This window comes from Anoplolepis gracilipes, chromosome 2, assembly GCF_047496725.1.
Source record: "Anoplolepis gracilipes chromosome 2, ASM4749672v1, whole genome shotgun sequence".
In the NCBI taxonomy this organism is placed as follows: domain Eukaryota; kingdom Metazoa; phylum Arthropoda; class Insecta; order Hymenoptera; family Formicidae; genus Anoplolepis; species Anoplolepis gracilipes.
In genome coordinates, this window is record NC_132971.1 from 2,649,951 (window position 1) to 2,674,146 (window position 24,196).

Here is a 24,196-nt window from a genome sequence, read left to right on the forward strand (position 1 = left end):
AGTGTTAATTTGAAATAAAGGTATCGGTACATTTTCAATTTTTATCTGCGTATCGATTTCACAAAGAAGTCGAACGGTGTTCATTCGAGATGTCTTATTAGGAATTAAAGATAAGATATAAAGCGAGAAAAATGCAATAAGGATGCGAAAAGAAAGTCCGGAATGCCAATAAGAGACGAAATGTTTCGAGATAAACGAAATTGAATTCTTTAGGATCAAAAATCGAAATGGCTATGATCATTGGCTATCGATCGCATCTGCGTGGATTATTTAGCTCAGGAAATTAAACGCTACACTAAAATAAGATGTATTCGCGAAGAATTGCAATAAATCTCTCAAGTTCCGATTTTCTTACTGAATTATGTGGGAATAGATTTACGATTATGATTATTGATTGTCTATCTATACTTTCACAAATTAATTACTATATGTTAATATATGTATATGTATATATACGAAGGATTCTTACTTATGCTCCTTGTTACTTCTATTTTTATTTCAATTTTTATGACAATTCATATTCTTGTATATAATGAACAATTCGTTAAATAGTGAAAAAATTGAAGAAACAGCTCATTTTCTTTTTTATATTGAAAATGATGATGATTCATTCGACACCATGCATCTTGAAAATGCATCTTTGCATTCTAAAATTTTCAAAATATTATTTCCAAAACGTTCTATTTCCTAAAAGTGCTCATCTCCGGATCTCGAAATCCATTAAAGTTAATATCTTCCACCGAAAACTCATTCAATTTTAGCGCGTAAGCGACCATCTTGAGCATTTACTTCTATAGGTTGTGTTCTAAAATTCACTGCCAGTACTGTCAGCATCAGTGAACAACAAGGATGAGGATATGCTGGCAGTACTGGTAGTGAATTTTGGAATACATAGTCATTTCTATTCTTTTTATGCTAGCGCTATATGCTCTCTTCTTATTCTTTTTACTCTTTGGTCGAACTGATTTGCACGTGTTGTACGTAAATTACGATTTTATTACGTGATTACGATTTTATTACCGGTATGTTATATGTATATGCGAATTAATTACAAAAAAAAAAAAAAGGAAAATGTATTCAGACCCGGAGCCATCGAATCCTTTCGAAATTATAGTGGGAACGTACGAACAATATCTGCTTGGATACAAAGTGCATAACATCGTAAATGTAAGTAAATTTCGGCGCACGTGTATCTCGTTTTATATCAGTTACACGGTATCATTCGGTATTTTTAATCGATATTATACGGTATTTTTAACTAATCTGCAGAGAGACGTCCAGTGGTGGCAGAAAAATAAAAATACATTACATTTAACCTAAATCTTTTAATTGGAATTTTTTTAACTAATATCTTTCTTTTATACTTCTAGGAATATAATATAGAAAAGAGTTTTGCAACTCACAGCCATGTTGCAAGCGTACGTAGTGTTTCCAGTAATAAATACTATCTAGCTTCTGCTGGTGCTGATGAAACAATATGTTTGTATGACATGCGTTCTAGAAGAGAATCTCTCAAATTATTACCTCATACAGGTACATAGATAAATTCAAGTATATGTGTTTGTGCTTAGAATATAACAATAAATTTATACTAAAATAATGATGTTTTGTTTGCAGATACCATCAATTGCGTAGTGTTTGCTCCAGAAGGATCGCACTTGTTTACATGCAGTAGCGATGGAAGTATAAGTGCTATTCGTTGTGGTAACTGGCAAGTGGATAAACTTTGGCCAACAGCGCACAAAGGTTCGGCTGTCAATACTTTCGCTATTCATCCAACAGGGAAATTAGCATTGTCTACTGGACAAGATGGTGTGCTTAGAACATGGAATTTAGTCAAAGGTAGACAAGCTTATGCTACTAACTTAGTACCGAAATTAAAGTTTGATGCTAAGTGGATAACAATCATTAAGTGGAGTCCGAGTGGTAAAAAATATCTACTAGCTATTAGTACAAATATATATGTGTATTCTGTAGAATTGGCTAGCATAGATAAGGAACTTTCATTTGATTCAAAAGTTATTTGTGTAGAGTTCTTAAAAGATACCTTAATCGCGATTGGTTTTGAGAACGGAGAAATCAAATTCTGTGATCTCAGAACTTCGGAGTATACAATAAATACAAAGGCGCATAGTATGAGAGTGAAATGTATCGCACATATGAATGACTTGTTAGTTAGTGCTTCCAGTTCTGGAGAGATTAAACTTTGGAAATATAACAGGAGTAGCTTAGATATGTTGCAAACTGTTAATTGTGGTGCAAGAATTACTTGTCTTTCTTTGGCACAAACATATAAAGATTTAGTACAACAGGAAAAAGTTAAATTAGATAAAGACAAGGAAGTGAAAAAGAAGAGCAAGCTCAGATTGGAGCAGAAAGTTATTGTTGAGAATGAAGAGGATTGGAAAGACATAGACGTTACAAATCCCAAAAAGAAGACATTAAAAATAAAACATAAAAGAAAGAGAGTTATAGAAGACAATGTTCAGAATTTAAAGAAGAAAGTTCCTGAAGTGAAAGAAACTATCACTTCAAAGAGAAAGGATAAATTGTTGCAGACAGAAGATGCTACTGATGATAAACCAAGAAAGAAGCAAAAATTATTAAAAGTATCCTCTCTTAGTAAAAAACGAAAAGAGAACAGTGCTGTATCACAAATAACTTTTCCAACAAAGAAAATGAAAAAGATGGATAAACTCGAAGAACCATCTCTTTCTCGCAAAAAGCACAAAGTAAAATTACCAATGACAGATATCGAAGATGTTCCACCTAGGAAGATAAAGAAAAAAATAATTGCAGAAAAAAAAATCGTGCCAAAAAGGAAAAAAAAGAAGATAATACAATAACTTAGGAGAGAAAAGTCTCTTTATAAAAATTATTATTCTCTGCCGTGTGATATTTACATGATAAACTTAAGGTTAAGAAATAGCACCTAAGAATATGTAATAAATTACTCGCTAGTTCCTATAACTGTAAATCAGTCTATTTACAATTTCTTAGAATTATCACTGCACTAACGCCTGTTCTTCTCTCATGATGTAGATATTTATCTTGATAGAGATAACAGTTTCTGGCGTCATTGCGTTGTTTTTTACCACTCGAAATAACGTGAATAGAATCTACCACAGGATACACTTGTGCGGTGGATTCATTGGACTACCGAGCGGGCATCTCCACGCTCTTGCGAATTCCGCGTTATTCGACAGCGTACCGATAACACGAAAGTGATTCGGCGCATGGACACCCTCTATTACCTTGGATTTTAGCGCTCCATTTGTATAATTGCCGCACCAGACCTAAAAAAAAAGTTTAATATATTCATAATTTCTGATCTTGTAAATCTTGACGAGAATTAAATGAAATCCTCATTTGCATATAAAGCTCGCGTGCTCATTTAATGAGCATACATGTAAATTTGTTTTATAAATAAGTTTTTTATTAGTTTGACAATAAATCATCTCTTAACGATTTCTCTTAACGAAAACTGCATAAATCTTTTGCTTATACGAGCTATTCAAAACATAGAAAAATGTGCTTCTGAAAAACTTTTTTATATAGTATAATATTTTGACTTAGCAAATCTTGCTTGTAAATTGTCTTAGATTCAGTGTTTCTCGATAAACGAGATAATATTATTACCATTTTTTTTTAAGCAAGAAGAATCTTAGATTTAAATCTAAGTTTAAACATAACAAAATGTTAAGCATGATGCATACGCAATGTTTTCTTTTTTGTATAGTATTAACTGTCACTTTTAACTTATTAGCTTTTAAATTAAATTCTGTTTCCGTTTAATATGCAAATTGTCTTGTCCTTTTCAGTAGAGAACTATTTGTTCATATCTCTTTTCGCCAAAAAGCATTAAAACTTAATTAACAGAATAAAGAAGAAATTGTTATTTTTGCTGATTTGAAAAAAGCTTTTTTTACCTGAGCGAAACCTAGGAAAAACAACTGTTCATTGCTATAATCGACGAGACCAGGCAGAGCTTGTTGGTACGGGTTGCGCGCAATCAACCTTTGATACGCCCTGTAAGCTTCCCTAATGCCGCCGTTATCGGCGATATTTTCACCCTGAGTATTGATGCCGTTCACCTGAAAATCAGTCGAGTTGAAAAACGCCTTGACACTTTTTTCTTTTCGGTACTTTGAATAAGCAACGAGGTTACTCATTGTCAATACTCACTGTGAAATTATCGCCCAGCTCCGGCAAATGATAATTGCTATATTGCTCGATCATACACTGCACTTTGTCGTGATAATGTCGTAACGTCTCATCGCTCCACCACTGACGCAGATTGCCGTTCTCATCGTACCTACGACCTGTGACAGAAAATCGTATAATTCTAGGTATTATTATGAATATGCTGGTATTTTAGTACTAAAGAGAGATGAATAATCAGTTTAATTATATTGTGCAACGCGCGACGCACCTTGATCATCGAAACCATGCGTAAGCTCGTGACCCATGATAGCTCCCATAGCGCCATAATTGATGGATCTGTACATAATGTTAGAATTTTGAGATTTACGATAAAGACAAGCTGAATCGTACGAAGATGTATCGCTTTATTTTCATAAGCTTTATGTAAGAATCTGTCCGGCAGATCGAATTGTGTTCTATAGATTAAGATGAAAACATTGTTAAATGTAAACAGCGCATTTTCAGTAGATTATATAAAATATTACATATCTTATTGAGCAATATATAGGACAATTAAGAGAGAGAAAAAATTATTCGTCGTAAATGAAAAAACTAATCAAATGAAATATAAGTTCATGAAAATTTTGCCTTTTTTTTATTTGTAAAATACGAATTTATACGTACTCCAATCCATTGCCATAAAATGGAGGATGCAAAATACCAGCTGGAAAAGCTAAAATTACATTTTTTCTTAATCATGATTTCTGATTCATGGTTTGAATAATTAACTTAAATTAATATTATGAAAATAATGACATATCAATTAAGGGAAAGAAAAGATTAATTTAGATACTTACTGACTGAATTTAATATGGCGCTATAAAACGCGTTTACCGTCGTGCCTGTCGATATCCATCTACTTCTGTCAGGCTTTTCACGCAAATTATTTAAACTCTTTTTCATCGCCACGTCGGTCAGTTCTAGAAAAGTCTCGAATAATTTCCCGTCGATCACCTCCACCTAAAAAACGATCGGGACGTAACGCAGGAAATTTACAACATAATTAAAATTATAAACGATATTTATAGAAAAACACAAACGTACTCCTTCGTAAAATTTGTCCAACTCTTTCGGATTCGTAATCCAATCGGGAAATCCCACGAACGGTCTCATCGCGTGTAATTTTCTATGGGCTCGAGCTCTCGTGCCGGTATCCATCCAATCCAGTTCCGTAACCATCTCGTCAAATGCTGCCCTAATATCCGATAACATCTCCAATGCCTATCGACAATAGCATATGATAATCAATTATATAGAATAATTCATATTACTTTTTTATACTTACCAAAAAAAATATTAAATAACGTAAAGCCAGTATAAATTTTTTGAAGTATTTTTTATATAGTCTTTTTTACACATTAAAATTATATCACATACAATTATTATGCACAAACCTTTTCTCGCGCCTGCTTGTTGAAGTGTTTTTGCGCGTAAATATAGCTAAGAGCCATGCCGAAATTCGCATTGGCGTTTCCAGTACATCCCTTCCAACGAGGTGTCTTCTCCTTCAGTCCAAAAACCTTCTGCGAGAACTGGAAACCGAGATCGCGAAACTTTTGCAGCGTTAAGGGGGCAACGGTTGAGTACACGCTCCACCAGACGTATCGAACTGAAAAATTGATTGATAATTTTTATTATATATATATATATATATATATATATATATATATACGTCGTGAGATTACATAAATTAGATTTTACCGCGAACAAAACAATTGTTACTATGTGTCTTCTTGTTGCAAATGGAGTCTGATAGCTTTCGATCTTTATCTTGTGACCTTTTGATCATCTTTTTCTCCTTGTCATGAAGATTCTCATTACATAATTTTTCTCTATCATTGATAACGAAAAACGAGCGTCTTGTAATCAAGAAAGTCTGTGCTTAACTACATGTCTTATAGTATATAAAAATACTCGCAGTATTTATTTTTCTTTTTTTTTTTCAACTTACTGGCAAAACGATTTTTTAATTTATTTATCATTCTATATTATTAAAAATTTATATTATTATTAATAAAATTATTTGATTGGACAAATTTGAACGGAAATACATGATCGTTGCAAATATTTGAATGTATAAATGAATTTATGCTCGAAGGGGATGTTTCCGAGTTGCAAATACAGGCAACTCTCCTCTCTCGCGCTTTTAGTTCGCTTAATGGAAGCAAAAGCAACGGAACGCAATGAGTAACAAGTTGAGTGAGTGTGCATTATGCCGAGTGGCAATCGCCCTTGGTTTGACATGGATGCGTAAATTAGACGTACCTATCGTGGCGGGTTGCGTGATGGACAGCAGCAACGGTAATTTCTGCAAATACTGCAGGTCTATTAAGATAACTCGATCTGTAGTCGGATTTATCGTGACATTCGTATTCTCGAATACAGATTCCAGGTACTTCGTCCAGTTCCACTGAAATAATTCGCGCGTTTGATTACTCGAATACTAATAGAGATTTATCTTTTTATTAGAGACAATCTCAATCAGCTCAAGTTACGAAGACTAATTTTATATAAAAATTAAGGAATCTTTCAATGTATTTGATAGATGTTAAGTTGAAAAATAATTTTAACTTTTTTAATATTATTTGATCATAATTTTAAATTCACTTTTTTTTTAACCATTTCTTTTTCTCGCTCTACTCAATATCTCTCTTCGTGTTTAATTCTATTTTAAAATATGTATTATACAATTAACAGTATTATTAATTATTTATTTTCAATGTAAGTGAATATTCTTGTTTAGAAATAAATAAATATATTTATTTATTTATTAAGAATTAGCTCTACCTGCCACGCGCGCAGATCGGTAAGTTGTTGCAGCTCCTCGATCGTCACGTCGTGAAGGAGATGATCCGCGCTGCGTCGCTCCTCGGGTGTTGCCATGATCTGGACGGATTTCAAAACAATTAAACGTGCTCCTGAAACGATTATCCTCATATTGGAAGTTGAGTAATCGAAAGTAAAATATTGATTATTCAGTCTCGCGCGATTTCATATTAAGATTACTTGGACAAATAATTTTTCGAGTGTGTTGCTTTTAATATATAAATAGATAGTTTAAAAATTAATATATAAACTATAATTTGATAAAATCAGGTACTTACTTTGGCAAGTTTTGTGCCGAACTCTATGATCTCATTAGCATAATTCGCGCTCATGTTACCAGCTCCCGCGAGTTCGACCATGGACTTTATGTACTTTCTATACTCCATCAATTCTAATTGAAATCGCCGTGGATCTAGTAGGTAACGCTCGCTAAATCCGGGGGATGCTTGCTCTATCTAAAAGAATTTTATTTTTTTTTTTCGTAGATTGTCACGAAAATAACATAATATTTATATCTTAAAATCTCTATTTTCCCGAAAAGAATAAATAATTCAATTATGATAAGAATTATATTTAATTGAATCATTCAATGTTGTAGCAAAAAACCTATCATTTTTTATCTTTAAAAATTCTATTTATGAAAACATCAAAAATTATATAAAATTGAATAAAATTTTTAAAAAATTCTGATAATCTATAAATTAATGATGTTCACATAAAAAAGCTTTCAATTTCTCTGAATATAAAAAATAGTTCTTTAATTTCCTTGAAATTCTTTTCTCCTGTGCTAATTATAATTTTCTGTTTGAATGAATCAATTGTTTTCTTTTAATATATAAAATAAAGCTTTAGGTACATTCTCACCATCATCCGATTTCTTGTAGTGTCCTTAACGTCCTCACTAATGTAAAAATTAATAAAGAGATTTAAGCCCAGCGCTCTCTGCGCTACCCCTGTTAATCTTGAAATATCGAGAGAAGGTATATTATCCTGCATCGGCGGGTCTTTTGGCAAACCTAATTTATCGAGTACTTCGGAGATAGGTTGTAATCCTAAGGCCTCGACACTCGCTGCAATTCGATAATTTTTTCAATAATTCTAGAGATATGTTCTATTGTTGTTTAAGGCAAATAAACCTTTTTTATAATTTAATTCAAATTGCACGTAACACATTTCACACAAATTGTAGTTCCAGTTATTCAAAAATATCTAACGTGATGCTGTTTCTACTTAAATCATTTATGTGCTTGCGATTCGTAATCACGACCGCTCAGAGACACGCGAGTTCCGGTTACTTCTTCGTGGTAATAAAATTGTCAATTTATTCTATTACGTTGTGACTAACGTCATAAAGGTAATGATATATTGCAATATGAACGACGATGCATTGTTTTTTTCCTATCGATTTTTTGCTTATGTAAATGTCATTCCGTGTATTAATTCTGTCTTTACGCAAAACAGTGATAATTAATGAATAATTTATCGTCAGTGGTAAACAAATCAGTGGTAAACAAATTATCAGAGTTCCGGTTGCATCGAAGCGTTTTGATGCAACCGGAACTCTAATAATTTGTTACATTGATACGCGAAGATATAATTATTGTTTTTCTTCGATATCAACAGATACTCTTTATAATTTCATACTGTTCTTCAAAAACTATAAAAATTCTTTTGCTGTTTGTTTTTTGAAAATATTCTCAATTCTATTATATCTATTATTTATATGTGTATGTTTATGATTGTAAATTTTTCAAGAATAAAAAATATTCTTTAAATTATTAATAAATTAAAAACCTAATAATAATAATATAGTTGAATATATTCATATGCGCAATGTAACAGAGTTTTTCTTTCTGTTTCTTTTTGCACTTTCTTAGGCACTAAAATCTTTTTCTTAAAATCCTTTTTCTCCAAATTTTCCACAACTGGAACTTAGGATTCTAATAATTTCACTATTATAATTATCAATTCAATTACGTTTGCATCATTTAATAACCTTATTAATTCTTAAGACTTACCGACATCCATGCAGGTTCTATAAAGTGCTCTTGCCTGTTTGACTGGTCTAAGATCGCTCTCATTATCTGGTTCTTCCAATAAAATCCTTAAATTTTCAAAAAGTTCCTCTCTAAGCAAACTCAGCTGATCCCAATAACTCTGACTTTGAGGAATCGGATGCTTATTGATCCAACCGCCGCAAGCGAAATTATAGAAATCCTCGCAAGGATCCACGGATCTGTTCATCGCGCCTATTACTCGCGCAGCTATGGAAACGAATTTATCCTCAAGTTATTTTATATTTCAGCATTATCGTAATCGCGAGCAAAACTTTCAATTATTATTACAATTGCGGAAACAATATATCTTGACATTTTATTCGAAAAGAGTACTCAAGTCTTTTTTTCAATAAAAGTTCATAATTTCAAAAGTTCATATTGTATTTTTCATTATTTTTCCTTGAAATGTTAAAGAATAAATAAAACGGGATGTCGTATACCTGTCTTGATGCATTCCTCGCTCTGGCACATCTCCTTGTACTCTTCTTTACGGAAGACAGCCATCTGCAACGTCAGTGCTACAATGAGAGCAATGACAGTCACTGCTAACAGCCCAACAACAATCACGAGCCTCATCTCCTTGCCGCTCGATTTTTTCTCATCTCTTTGATTGTAATTCCTGTTGAAAAAAAGAATTTTAATGATAATAAGTGAAAATGTGTAATGTAATTGGAACCGTAATAGAATAACTTGCGATCTTCATATACATCGTAATTGAAGAAATTATTCTTAAACTCTTCCAAATCTATTAAAAAATGAACACTATCTATTATTTGATGTTTCACACTTTATTTTAGTAATACACAATATTTAGAGAGATTTCTAACTATCGCGCAATATTTTTATTATTAGTCTCAGAGTCTACCAAATGGATCATTAATTGTTACATTAGAATTAACACGATTTAAATGAAAAAGAGAAAGAAAAATATAAATAAAAATTATTTGCATAAGTTTATAGAGTTTAAGAGTTAAATTTTAGAGTTTTTATTTAAAAAATAATATTGGAAGGGTATTACATTTTTTAAAAGGATATTAATTTAGGAAGTTAAAAATGATGTAAGATTAAGAAGGCTCGTGAAATAAGAAAACGTTATTGATTCTTTAACGAAGAAGAAAATGTTAATTACCACGAAGCATCAGAATTTCCTTTGATGTTATCCCCCGTGTCTCTCTCATTGTCCTCTGGATCGTTCACCTACAAGAGAAACATAATATATATTGTACAACTATTTTGTCTTTTTCTTTTTATTTATTCCATGATAACAAATGTATCCATTGAAAAATATGGAAAAGTAAATGTGCAGTTATTTGATATGTTAAAATGCACAATGAAAATGCCTATTGAATTTCATAAAAAAGTAATATATCTTATGTGACTTGACTTGTGTACTCCGAGTCTTAGAAATGTGAGAGATCAAAGTTTAACCAAACAGATGCATCTTATAAAACATAATCAGGGTCCTTGAGGCACCAGAACGATTGGCTTGATCTTCTTGTGTGAATCGTATATTTGATGAAAAAAAGTTCCATAAAGAAAAGACGGTCTCTCAGCAAAGAAAGTAAGAGAAATAAAAATGTAAGAAAGACAAATTTTATATATTATATTTTGGCTTATCTATTAAAATTAAAAAAAAAATTAATTCTAAAGAAAAACCAGCTTCCATTGGATGATGTTGCGTCAATAATGACCTACTATCCTCCATTTTAGTAGAATAATGAATACATTTTCAACATTCATCAATTTTCTGATAGCGTTAGATGAAGATGACGTTGAATGTTGGTTAGTCTTGATCTAACGATTGGTGCATCCAAATAAAAGCACTCTCGTTTCGTTTACACTTCAACCGATGTTAAACTCTGCACATCTGGTCGGAGCAAACCTTATGTAAGCTTGCATTAGCTTTTCATTTATTTGCGCGTCATTGCCGCAAATAGTTTCGACAAATTTAATGGGGCGAGAATCATCCGTCAACACAGGATATTGAGCACGAGGAGAATAATACCCGAAGTAATTCCATTGATTCTAGGGCAAGGTGAATGTATCGATCACACAGCTTGATGCCGCGACAGATGATACTTTGTCAATTTAAACCGCGCAAAAGCATGGTCGCTTCTGTTCGCAATTACAGGGCAAGTGAAACAACTCGGAAAGAATGATTTCACAGAATTCGACATTGTCCTTCCGTATACAATACTACAATAAGGACACTTGGATGCATGACTAACTCTTTACACATAAGGACATATCCTGTATTGTCAGTTATTGTCGTAATATAAATTATAAGCTATAAGTTTGAAAATTTGCATTTATATGACATTTTCGAATTGTGAAATTACTTTATCAAGTTAACCGAAGGCATATAATAACGTTTTATATATTTTCAACATGAGATAATTCTTTGAGTAGGTATTTACTTGGATAAGTTGGAAATAATCTTTTTGTAAATCCATAATTACGTAACATAAAATCTTAATTAGCTAATTAGAAATTTGCCATTTATATATTTCTAGATTATATATCTCTAATCATAATATAAACAACACACACAGAGAAAAAATTGCGCTGATTAACGCACGCGTTCTGTAAAAATTATTCAATTCTCAAGTCTACTTCACCGACATCAATTAATATTAATTATGGCCAACTAAATGTTCTTTGTGTGGGTATCTGCATTCTATCTTTGATCGTAATCTATGTCAAAAACGTGGAACTCTCAACTAAAATTAATGAATCAAAAAATTGACACAATTGACATTCTGAAATTTCTTCATTTCGCTTTAATAGGACAATCTCATCTCCCATCTCTTTCTTGATAAACACGTGCATAACACATTTTCCTCTATTTTGCATTTATTTTATTAATCTCTTCCAGCAAGACTTCAATAAACATATTTTTTCTAAATTTACAATATAAAATCATATAGAGCAATACACATTTATAAATATTATTTCATGTTAATTTAAAATGTAAATATCATTTTTTTAATTTAAAAAATTACCGGGCCACAAGGACACGGTGATCGGCAGCGAGTAATGAGGTTGATGACAATTGCCGAGTGGTTATCAGTGAAAATTATCATCAATTTAAAAAAATATGTCCAATTATTGATGTAACCAAAATGTATTTTTCCTTTTTGAGTTTTCGTTTTGAATTTTTATGCTACTGCGCGGTACATAATTCATGTGAATTGAATGTAAAGAAGTACGATAAAAGTAATTTTATCAAATGTTTTAAAGCCGTAAGTATGCTTTTTACAGATATGAAATAAAAGACTACCTTTTTCCTAAATTGAAAGATTATTATTTTAAAATATAAAAAATTTTTAACTAATTATTCCTTCAGTCTGATTTTACCAACGTTAATCAATTTAATTTTTTTTTTTCGTTGCTTAATTGATTTTTTACTTTTCCCTAAATCACACATGATATATTGATCATAATACATGATAAAAATAATTTAGATAAATTTAGCGATTTGCGCTAATTGACGTTGGTGTAATAGGCTCTGAGCTTTCTAAAAGTTAAATTAACGCCTTCGTGTTTATAACACGAGACAAGAATCCGATTTTCCGCACGCGGGGCAGATGCATCGACGTGCGCTCGACAACGTTCCCATTATACGCGCTTCGAACCTACGAATCGACAGACTTTTGCACGAGAAATATTCGAACACTGGCGCCTTTTTTTTCCTCGTCTTCTTCTTTTTGTCTGTCTATCGTGTATATAAACCATACGGAATTGTGCAATCGTGTATCTGTTATTCCAACTCCCGCTACACTCGATTAAACAGAGCGATTCTCTATAAGATATACACCATATACACCATCATTCTATAAGTTATTTTTAACTCTTTTTTCTGTTTATTTTTCTGCGTTCTTCTCCTTAATCTTTCGTCTGAGTAAAGAAGTGCCACTTGTACATTTATCATTGTTTAATATCGATGATATCATAATGTATTATTTAAGAAATTTAAAAAGATTGATTATTAATTATATATATATTTTATGATCTTGTTCTTATTATTTCTTCATAAATTTTGCAATAAATGCATGAAATTTCTTTTTCTATATAGAAAAATAAATGAAATATAATAGAACTGCACCTTTTATGTTTATATAGAATTACGTGCATCATATTATTTTTTCCTTTCATTTTTCTCATCGTAACATATAGGATTCAATTTTAATAGTTGCAATTATAAAGAGTAGCGTGTAATTTACGATCGTGAAATGCCCACTTCATATGTATTAATTACTTCTTTACATTCAATTCATATGAATTTATACCGCACAGCAGCGTAAAAATTCGCGGAAACTCGAAGAGGAAAAATACATTTCGTTTACATCAATAATTGGACATATTTTTTAAATTGATGATATTTTTCACTGATAAGCACTCGGCAATTGTCATCAGCCTCACTACTCATTGCCAATCACATGTCCTTGTAGCCTGGTAATTGTCATCCATCTGACGTCGTTTCCGATATGGCGTCGTCGTCCTTGCGCGTCGTAGGATTTCACCGTTTAACGTCAAGTTAAAGATGTAAATCCCACCTAGCGATTAACAGCACGTTTGACATTGAATTTCGTAGCGGATAATAGAATCTCAATTCGTCCCGACGATCACGATCGGGAAGTACTCGTAGAATTGGCTCACGTTCACATGCGTCGCGACGAATATATTTTGCAAGCCGCTATTAAGTGGAAACACTGACAAACGATGACTGCTTTCGTATGTATTCCGTTGATAACAGAAGTCATCGGGTGTATCTCTTGACGAAAGATTATATTCCCGCCTACAAAATTCCATTTCCCTCCTTTGTTTCTCCGCGGAGTATCGCGCATAATTAATTTCTTACATCACGTTGATAGATAGATTCCTTTGCGATTGACGACGGATCATGCGATAAATAATCAGGGCCATCAGTTAAGTGTGTATAATTCAATATTTTTTCCGTATTTACATCACAGAGCTGACTTAAAGAAATATGATCGCCAAGTGAAGGTTTAATCCTTCTGTTTTCCAACTATTGTTGGATTATGATATCAGAAACGAGAAAACATGCGAATTCTTTCCTTGCAAATTACGTCAAAAATTATTAAATTAATTAAATAAATTTTTGTGTTACAACTGGCGTGCAATAGTATGGATTAATAAAATATATCGAAAACTTCTTTTTTCTTACATTAGTAAATGCACGTGTGTATAATTTAATCTGTATGTACTCTATCATACATTTCCAGCAAAAATGAGTCTTATATGATAAAATCTTACGCCTAGTCATTAATCCATAAATCTCTCCGATGCCAAGAGAGTCATAATTACTCGGACGAGCAAAATCATTTTTCTTCAGGGAAGAGTACTAATTCTATTTATGAAATCTAGATTAATGGTAGGAACTAATATATTTTTATCTCATACTTTTCCAAGTTCTAAATTTCAATAGCAGGTTGTACACGTTCACGATATAATCTTTGATTATAAAATAATTGATTTTCACATAATATGATTGTTTCGTTTTATTAAAGGAAAGTAATTTCTTGCTAATTATATGTATCTTTTCATTTCTAATCACGTATTTTTTAAGAAATTGAGTAATGTAAAAAATTTATGTAATATATTATATATATATATATATATATATATATATATATATATACATATAAAGTTATGTAATAAAATGATAATTTCAATCAAACAATTTATTCCGAGTATACAAGATGAGCTTTAGCCAATGGTATTCGTAATAATATTGCATAACTAATTTTTTAACGAGTATGATTAATTTTTTATACACTTCTATCAAAACTTTTAATTATATAATTACAGTTTTATTTCTATTGTACGATAATTGTTTAAGTTTCTATAATTGAATTCGTAATTTATCGATACACGCTCTTCTAATCGATTCTTAATTCTAGTCAGGTATGAGTCCACACGAGTAACTCGTGCCTACGACGACGTACCGTAAAATATTTATTTGTCGTCAGAGTTTTTCAGCGCATCACGTACGAGACAATCTAACGTTATAAAAGACATTGACTCCGAGCGTCGTGCGGCACGTGAGTGCTTTCGCTCAATCTATATGCTACATGCTTCTGTCATATCTTCATTAAATCAGTATATTAAAAATTTGCTACGCATATATATATCTTCTAAATATAATAATATAGATCGCGTCAAAACATGTACAGATTGTTTAATAAATCTTAATAGTTTAATATCTTTGAATTTAATATTATCTTCTAAATTTTAAATTTTAAAACAGTTCTTGTCAAAATTGTAAATTTTTGAGAATTCGAAAAAGTCTAATTATAAAACAAAACATACCACATTTACCAAAATAAGTGATATCAAAAAATGAGAAAATATTGATGTTTTAGAGCTAAAATATAAAATTTTACATTATTTTAGGTTTTGTAATAGAAAAAGTTTGATTGACAAGAGTTATTTTTATAAGAAAAATATTTATTGAAAACTTAACTCTGACAATATTTTTTTAAAACTTAACTGACAGATATAGAGTTATAAAAAATCTATATTAAGTTGCTGAACTATTCTGATACTCTCTGTTAACTTCGAAATTTAAGTCAGTACCCTATATCATTGACATGGGATATTTTTGGTGGAAACAACTTTGACATAAGCTATTTTTACAGAATCAGTCAATCTTATAGCTTGTTTTATTTTGTAAAATTATTTTTGTAGAATATTTTGTTACGTTCGAATGTATGACTAATAGGATCTTTTAGCAGAATTTCTAGCAGGTTTTCAGATTTTTTACATGGACTTTTGTAAAAAACGTTTTTGTAAAATCATAAGTCATCAACATTAAGACAATTTACTTCTTTTCTACTAATTTGTACATAATGAGATTTTTTTCATTATTACATTCATTCCTAAAATGCTGATGTTTTTAGTATAAAATTAGCCAAGCATTTAAGAAGAAATTGCTTATACGGTTCAAGTAATTTATCTCTCATCTAAACGGCCTTCGCTATCTCTATCATCGTAATTACATTGTGTGAAATGAATCATTTTTTTCACTGAAATTATCAATTTTCCTTGCATTACAAGCATTTTTTACAGTTCATGTCATTTCAGTGTAAAAGCGACAATAAAAATCTAGACAATAAATTATTTAACTACTTACTTTGACAATGATATATAAATCAAAGTCTTCTTTTAATTGTATATACGCCATTTCGATTTATACTCAAATCTCTTGCGTTCGCGAATTAATACATTTTTAAATATGCAATTTATGCCACTTTCAAAATAAACCTACTTAAAAATTTGGCCAATGTTATAGGTCGTTGTCGTTTCGAGACTCTGTCGAAAGATTCGGATAATGTTTTCGCGAAATCGGCTCATTATTCTCGTAGTTTGTTTTTAAAAGAAGAGTTTGTTGAAATGTTCAATGTATTTCTGTTGAAATATTTTCTTGCTCGAAAAAATATACGTACGACGAGAGAATACATACATCGCTATGAATATTTCGCTCGTAAGGTGTTTTATTCGTTTATTTATTTTATCACGCATACCTTGGTAAAGAGATTCATCTGAAATTTATAACAAACTAGTTGCCAAAAATCACTTTATTTATATCGATAAATGCTCAACAAAAAAAATCTTCAAAAAATACTTAAAGAAATGTACAACAGTTCAATTCGCATTCGCCATTTTTATTCGACAGACAATGACAGCAAGCAATTAAATTATTTTTCAACGATTAGCAGTGTCGTAAAATGTAGGTTGAAGAAAGATCGTCACATGGGCCACCTTCAAAAGTGACTAATACTCGAGTCTACATACAGTTTGTGTATACATATATCGCGTCCTGCTGTTTCGCTCGCCGCAAGTGGAATGCCTCAATGCTCCATTGAGAGGATTCTATTTCAACGATACGAATGTGGGGAGTCGTAAGTGTCGCCGTGCTGTTGATGCTTGAAACCCATTATGCTATTATTTGATAATAAAACAATTACGGTAGCGAAGGTGGTCACTGACTTCTAGCTTTAGCGATCGAGGCGATCCTTCGTCCTGAGTATTACTTTTTTCCGCATCTCTTTCACTGCGAGTTAATTATATAGTTCAAAATTATCTTTATGGAGAACTCGCTCTTTGGAACAAACAGTTTGCCCAGAAAAGAGATTTTTGCAAATATTTACTTTTACAAAATCTTATTTTCATGGATTTTTAATTCCGCTTTGATCTTAATTACATAAATCTTAACAATGTCGTAATGATTTGCGAGTTTATGGCTTCTGGCTGGATTATTTGATGAAACAAATTCGTTCTAATTAGCTTATTTTTTTAACACATAAAATGTGCTAAGTGATCGACATTTGACAATTCTGACAATACAAGTCGCGAACGCAACCACTACATTAGTTAATGACTTTTGAGAAAGAGTTCGCGAAATGAATTCATTTCAAGTACTCTTCTTCTATTGACTTGAATTTCTCGAGCGATTCTCAACTCGCTGAGGATCTGTCTGTACGCTCCACTTCTTTTGCCTACTTTTTTTGATCAAATAAACAATGTTTTCGTGATAATCTCATTAAAATATAGGATCAATGTACAAACTCATATCACCAGATAACAAAGAAGCCGAGGAAATGAATAGAGAAAGAAAATAGACTGGGAAGGAATAAAAAATTGATAAGGCTAGTCTAATTATGCATGCGAGCATTCGAGAAGCTAAGAGCGTTAAAATTTTGCAGCTTAGCTTTAACTTTTGCCTTAGTATATTTTTCACTTTTTTCTTACTTCATTTATAATCATTTAAACTGGGAAACAATTTATATATAATATATAATATATAATTCAGAAAAATGCATGAACTATGTAGTCGTACTACGAAAGGAGAAAATCGATATTTGCCATAAATGGTATCATCTGCCTCGAGCACGAATAAAACGCGATATTCGTTGTTAGTAACTGGTCTTATTGTAATTATCCTTTACCTGCAACCGATTGACCTCTTTTTCCGTCAAATAAGAAAACTAGAATCGATTTTAGCAATGTTCAACTATTTGCGGTTTCTAACGAAGTATATAGTTGAACACGGCAGTTTACTTTTTCCTCTTAATTGGATTTATAATCGAAGAAAATAACGATTGATCGATTGATTGTGCAAGCCGAAAATTCATGACCGCGCGCGCGAATAAAATTTATTTAATATATAATTATAATATTATATACATATCTGTTAAAGTTCTTTGATTTTGTTATTTGCAATGATGGCAACTATATGTATTATAAATTTGAAAAATTTGAAACATGCAAAAATCAATGCAAAAATCAATGAAGAAATAACTGCAAGAAAATATGGGGCAAAATTATTAAAATTTCTATAATGAATATTTTTACACGATTTTATATAAATTAAGAAATAAAAATAGATTTTATTCTTACATCATCTCTCTATAGATTTTTTAATTTTTTTTAAGATTTATCTTTTTTTAATTATATCGTAGCGTGAGCACTTTGCTCGATGATTTCCATTTCATTAACATCGGCGCGGAATAAATTGCAATCATTTGCGCCTCACCTTACGTATTGCGTATAATGATAAGTCAAGGTAGTGGATGCGTATGTTTTATGTAAATCAGCACGCACGTGACGCGAGAAACGAGACGCACAGACGCCAATAGCAGAATGAGATGAAGGAAGAAAGATCCGCTAACCGGAAAGGAAACTGTCAACAAGTGAGGAAAAACTGAATATCTATAAACTGCAATCGATTCTTTGAATGTAACATTTAAATTTTCACAACTTCTTTTTAATCACGTTTTTTATTAATTTTTTTCTTTTCTTAAGTTCGGCACTGTAGTAGATGGATTTCATGAATTAATATGTAACATTATCGGTAAAGATAAATTTGAAGATAAAGATTCATCGTCAAAGATGACGAGCAGGATAATCCTTCAAAGTAAGTACATTCATCAATTAGAATTAATTTAAATAAATCGCTTCCAATTGCATGATGTTGATTTCCTGACAATATGCACACGAGATGAATGTGAAACGAGACTATTATACGAACATGTAGAATTTGCATGAAATTTTATTAAGAATGTATTCCTTGTTTTGGAAACGATTATATCTTGGCGCAACTTTACTGCGCATTTTTTTTGCTTGAATATTGCGTTTTTAAATATGATGATTATTTTATCAAGTAAAATTTCTGATAGGAATTAAATATTTTTTTGTCACTCTCTCGATAAAGAAAATTTTAATAAAATTTTTTCGCTGAAAAATAACTCATAAATCATATAACATCGAGTCTTTTTTAACCTCGAACGGCAAATACTAATCATAGTAAATTCTTATCGTTTTAAAAGCATGAAAGATAACAGAAAAATTTGTTATGCATGCGTGTAATTGCATTACAAAAAAATTCTAGGTATATATATAATTACATTACAAAAAAATCTAGGTATCTGCAAGTATATAATTCCGTGATGGCTTTATTATATTTTTGTAAGAGGAAAAGGGTTCTCCTAAATCGATTAAAGAATAGATTGCTGAATTTTGATGAGACAACCGGTACAATAACATTCCGACCTATCTCAATCTCTACATCGATTCGTCATCATGTACCATCAGCGAATGATAGATATGGATGTGCGGAAAAGAAAAAAGCACGTCTCACCTTGTATCTCATCTTCGCGTCTCCTTCGCCGTCCTTCCTGAGTGGTCTCTAGACTCTTAAGCGGCGTGTCTGCAAAAGGACGAGAGGAATTATTATTAAAAATGTCCCTGTGCACGTCTGGATACAAATGCGACGGCGGGAATGTGAATCACCTGTTTTGCATTGAATAAGAGAAAACGCACAAGATAATATTCTTTTCATCTTCTTTCTCCTCATCGCGCTTTGTGATGATGATACTTGCATCCGTCTTTTCGGGAAGACAATAATGTCGCGACACTTTTGTTTGCCTCCCAAAAAACTTTCGTCGAATTTTATTCTATTTTCAGTTATCATTGTATTTCGAATGCACATACATGTATATTTTGTTCTAAATATAAACAAGAGATTTGGTTTGTCCGTTCAAAATGAAAATATGAGAAAGTACGACAAAAACGAACTATTAATGTATAAGTTTCAAGAGATAACGGTAAAAAGAAACGGATGAACGCGTCGACTTTTACCGGATATGAAGATTTCGATAGTACGGATGGCATGTGATGCTTTCATAATGATTTACCTTTCTAGGATCAACATGGTACATTAAATCGTTAACGAATCGCGCACGACTTGATAGCTCGATTGTCTCTCCCAAAACGCTTTCATTTCCATAAGAGTAAACACGTACATGCTTTCTTGAGTTTATATACAATTTTTGTCGGAGAATAAAACAAAATAAAATCAAGAGATAAAGTATTATTTATTTATAAGGGAAGCTTATTAATTAAAGATATGTGTATTATAGCGATATTTCACACTACAGATTTTCATGTCTCTTCGACGGGCATACTCTATACGTCAGTGAGAAGAAACTGAGAGGATTTACTTCGAATAGCGGGTTAAGCCGCGCGGAAAAACGTGCGTCCGTCTAATCACATGGCGATTTATTCCCTTTTATGCTGTGAAATCGCGAGATCATTATTAAATCAGATGCATCCTGGCGCATCGAGACGAAAGTGTTGCGGCCACTCTCGCTCAGGATCGGTGTGTTGTAGAATGCATGCATACGCACGCTGATACAAATTTTGATATCGCATTTACTCATTACATACTATTTTTTGTACTGTCAACGTTGTATTTAATCTTGACGTACAACAAAAACAAAGTAAAAATTTATAGACTCACTTTATTTAATTCTAATTTTTTGACGAAAAATAAATTAACAATTATTTTTGAATAGAAAGTAGAAGAAAAGAAAAATGTATTTCTAATTCTGTTTATATCTATTTCGATTTCTCGTGACAATTTTCACAAGTATTATACATGAGTTTGCGCGTACTGTAATATATATTATATTTTATCCTGTTCATTTTCTAAGTGATCTTCATAATTTTTTTACAATGCGGTTAAAAAGTTCTCCTTGTTCATTATTATACTTACATAATTTGTTTATAATACGTAAGATTTTTTAATGAATCTTATAACCTTTTTACGATGCGGTTAATTCTCCCTGTTCATTATTGTATATATAACGAGTATACATATTTTGCATAATTTGTTATTCATAATATGTATATAACATCGACAACAGTCCATTGCGCATGATATATTCTGAAACAACTTGCTGACTGTTTAAATCCGATCCTGATGCTCTCGCTCTACGCGATGCTTTCGATTTCGCGTCTGCTAATCGTCACGCATCTCCTGCGAGAAAGAATCGTGGAGCAACGTTGCGTATCATATTCGATCATTTAATGTAGCCGATGGTTAAAGATGCAATATTAAGTGAATAATTAGAAATATACGATTGTTCTTATGCAATAAAATATCTACAGTTGCAGTTAAAACTTGTAATATATTACTGTCTAAAAACAAAATGAAATATTTGAGGATTCATTATAAATACGTTGATTAATAAATACGTTTTCAAATGAAATAAAATAATTGATACACAAGTTTTATTCAAGTGCAAAAGGGAATCGAATATTTTTTACCATTAACGTGATATTAACATGTAGTTTTCATTATTTAAAAACAATTAAAAATAATTTTACGTTATATTGGGAAAATCTACTTAAATTATATTTTAATTAATTAAAAGATTTTTCTATTCCGAAAGCAATGTAATTATTTCGGGTAACAGAAACTTGGTTTTAATATTTCAACTTGGGAGAAGGGCGAGACTATCTCAAAAACATTTCGGACACATGAATTTTATCAAGGCTCACAAGATGTTGAAGATATAAACGAAGAGCGCCACTAGTTTTGAGAGAAACAGTTTCTTTGTACAGACACCGAAAAACTCACTGTGGGATCAACATGCGTCACATGCGTGTGTGTGGAGAGAGGCACCCGTTTTAAAATCTATTCATAAACACGAAACGCGCGCGTGTTAAAAGAGAGGCGCTACGTTCGTTAAGACTTAAGACGTTCGTTTCCCGCCGCGAGAGATATCGCATAAATTCGAAATTTAACTTCTTTAAAGCGAGACGATACACTAACCGTTCTCCTGGCATCTCGCCAGAGGATAATTTAATGTCGGAGAAAAGCGCTTTTGTTGAAGACACGCTATTAATCTTTCCCATCACGCGTATTTTTTCAATTTCTTTATATCGTCGACTTGAGATTAATCGATTATCGTACTTCCCCATCTTATATGAGTATGGGGAAATTTTCCAATATAAAAGTTTCTCAAAAAAATTACTCCCGTAACGAAAAAAGTAATGTTTATTTATTTCATAATAATAAAATATTATCATAAATTATAATCGTAAATTTAATAAAATACATAAGCAATATCCTAGCAATATTCTTGATAAATTCAAATTTAATTACTCTATAAATATTATTTAACTTCTTTAAAGCGAGACGAAAGCCTATAAATATATTGAATTACTCAAAGCACAAAATTTTATGAATTTGAATTCATAGTATTTTGTGTTTGAGTAATTAAATATATTTATAGACTTTTTTCAAAAGAAGAAAAACGAAAAACGAAATTTTAATTGAAAAGCTTAGAAATTTGAAGAAGTAAGAAACTATTGTTTTTATGAACATTAGCTTGAGTACACATGTATTGAAAAATAGTAATCAGAAGATACATATCACAAACTATGTGTTTTGCAACGTTAGAGAACCCAAAAAATTTTTCTCAGATATTCTATATGTCAAGGGAAATACTTTCAACAGATATACAAATTCCCGATAGATATAAGTGCAACTAAACTAGAACTCTCTAATGCTTATGAGCATCAGACAAATGCAAACTTTATGCAAAAATTTAATACAAATAAATTGAAAAGAAAGAAGAATATTACTGACTTTTATAAATTAGTAATTATTTTAAAATGATTAAATTCATCAAAATTTACATATACAATTTGAACTTTTAAAGAATTGCAATAATCCTTTTTTTACGTAGCTTCAATTGCATCTGTTATAAAAATTTACTAGAGCATGCGTCATATACGATGATATCACTAAACTGTGTCACTATCAATAGGTGACTATATATAGAGATATATAGGCAAGATTAGAGAAGTCTATGTCTTGGCGAAAAACTTTGGACCTCTCAATATGCATTAAGTGCATCTGCGTACGGAAATATTTAATGTCTCACATACATTGTTCCCAAAAAAAGTCTTATATAATAATATTTATAAATAGTATTAAACATATTTATTAAGCATATATGATAATTTCAACAGATTTTGCATATATAATAATTTTCTAATAAAAATTATTCAGAACTATAAACAGATTTTTTATCCAAATAATATTTTTTTTCTATTAACTCGCAAATTTATCTTTTTTATTGATTACCAAAAGTAAATGCATCAAGATATTTTACAGAATTTTTTTTTTGAATTATTAATCTCGAAAGTATATATTTTGCAAAAATACATTTTTAATTTTTTTAAATATTCTATTTTAAAAAATTGTTATATTATATAATATATTATATAATATATTGTATAATATAATAAATAATAGTTATATATATACATAAATACATAATAAATAAATTTTTTCAAATAAACACACACGCAAAATAATGTTAAATTTGTTGAGATAGATGTTATTCATTTCTTTTTTTTTCTTTTTGTCAAAAAGAATATCTTGACGATTTATTTCTTTTAATGTCTTTATACATATATATCATATATATTGATGAATGCTCACCTGTTGTCAACCTCCCTCGACGAATCTCTTATAGGTGCATATTAAACTATCGTGCGCACGTTCCAACTTTTCGTCTTCTTTGCGAAATATCTCCGCAGCGGAAATAAATAATCGCAAAAATGGACGCAAAAACGCGAGCGTTTCTTCCTATCGAGATTTTTCTTCTGTCGTCGTAGCCGCTTCACGTCATCACTTCGGCCCCTCGTCCTCTGTTCCCTTTTTTCTTTCTACGACCGTGTGTGCGGGTCACGACAGAGGATGCGACTCGGGGACCGTTAGTAAACTAAAC

General features: G+C 31.3%; 2 protein-coding genes across 4 annotated transcripts; one reads left to right on the top strand and one right to left on the bottom strand.

The window, feature by feature from the left end:
• The first annotated feature begins 863 nt into the window (after positions 1-863).
• On the top strand, positions 864-2,971 carry LOC140663024 (p21-activated protein kinase-interacting protein 1-like). Its single transcript, XM_072886866.1, has 3 exons — positions 864-1,167; positions 1,371-1,533; positions 1,618-2,971. The coding sequence occupies exons 1-3, from the start codon at positions 1,072-1,074 to the stop codon at positions 2,844-2,846; spliced, it is 1,488 nt and encodes a 495-aa protein (XP_072742967.1). The 5' UTR covers positions 864-1,071; the 3' UTR covers positions 2,847-2,971.
• Positions 2,848-24,131, bottom strand: LOC140663021 (endothelin-converting enzyme 1). Of its 3 annotated transcripts, XM_072886861.1 has the most exons (17): positions 23,908-24,131; positions 19,750-19,818; positions 10,216-10,283; positions 9,527-9,705; positions 9,048-9,293; positions 7,894-8,099; positions 7,308-7,484; positions 6,991-7,089; positions 6,469-6,613; positions 5,598-5,812; positions 5,248-5,424; positions 5,001-5,163; positions 4,828-4,876; positions 4,433-4,500; positions 4,186-4,322; positions 3,930-4,094; positions 2,848-3,296 (listed from the first exon to the last, which is right to left on the bottom strand). In XM_072886861.1, exons 2-17 carry the CDS (start codon positions 19,759-19,761, stop codon positions 3,120-3,122), a joined length of 2,283 nt encoding a protein of 760 aa, XP_072742962.1. In that variant the 5' UTR covers positions 19,762-19,818; positions 23,908-24,131; the 3' UTR covers positions 2,848-3,119. The 3 variants fall into 3 exon arrangements, with proteins under 3 accessions (XP_072742962.1, XP_072742961.1, XP_072742963.1); XM_072886860.1 differs by lacking the exons at positions 19,750-19,818; positions 23,908-24,131 and adding an exon at positions 13,746-14,067; XM_072886862.1 differs by lacking the exons at positions 19,750-19,818; positions 23,908-24,131 and adding an exon at positions 13,509-13,721.
• Between the last annotated feature and the right edge of the window lie 65 nt (positions 24,132-24,196).

Excerpts from the sequence above, each read along its gene's own strand:
- LOC140663024 (XM_072886866.1), top strand. The coding sequence starts at position 1,072 with ATGTATTCAGACCCGGAGCCATCGAATCCTTTCGAAATTATAGTGGGA. Across the intron at positions 1,168-1,370 it reads AAGTGCATAACATCGTAAAT|GAATATAATATAGAAAAGAG; the intron begins GTAAGTAAATTT and ends TTATACTTCTAG. Across the intron at positions 1,534-1,617 it reads CAAATTATTACCTCATACAG|ATACCATCAATTGCGTAGTG; the intron begins GTACATAGATAA and ends TTTTGTTTGCAG.
- LOC140663021 (XM_072886860.1), bottom strand. The coding sequence starts at position 13,898 with ATGGAATTTTGTAGGCGGGAATATAATCTTTCGTCAAGAGATACACCC. Across the intron at positions 9,706-10,215 it reads GGAAATTCTGATGCTTCGTG|GAATTACAATCAAAGAGATG; the intron begins GTAATTAACATT and ends TTTTTTCAACAG. Across the intron at positions 6,614-6,990 it reads CCGATCTGCGCGCGTGGCAG|TGGAACTGGACGAAGTACCT; the intron begins GTAGAGCTAATT and ends GAATTATTTCAG.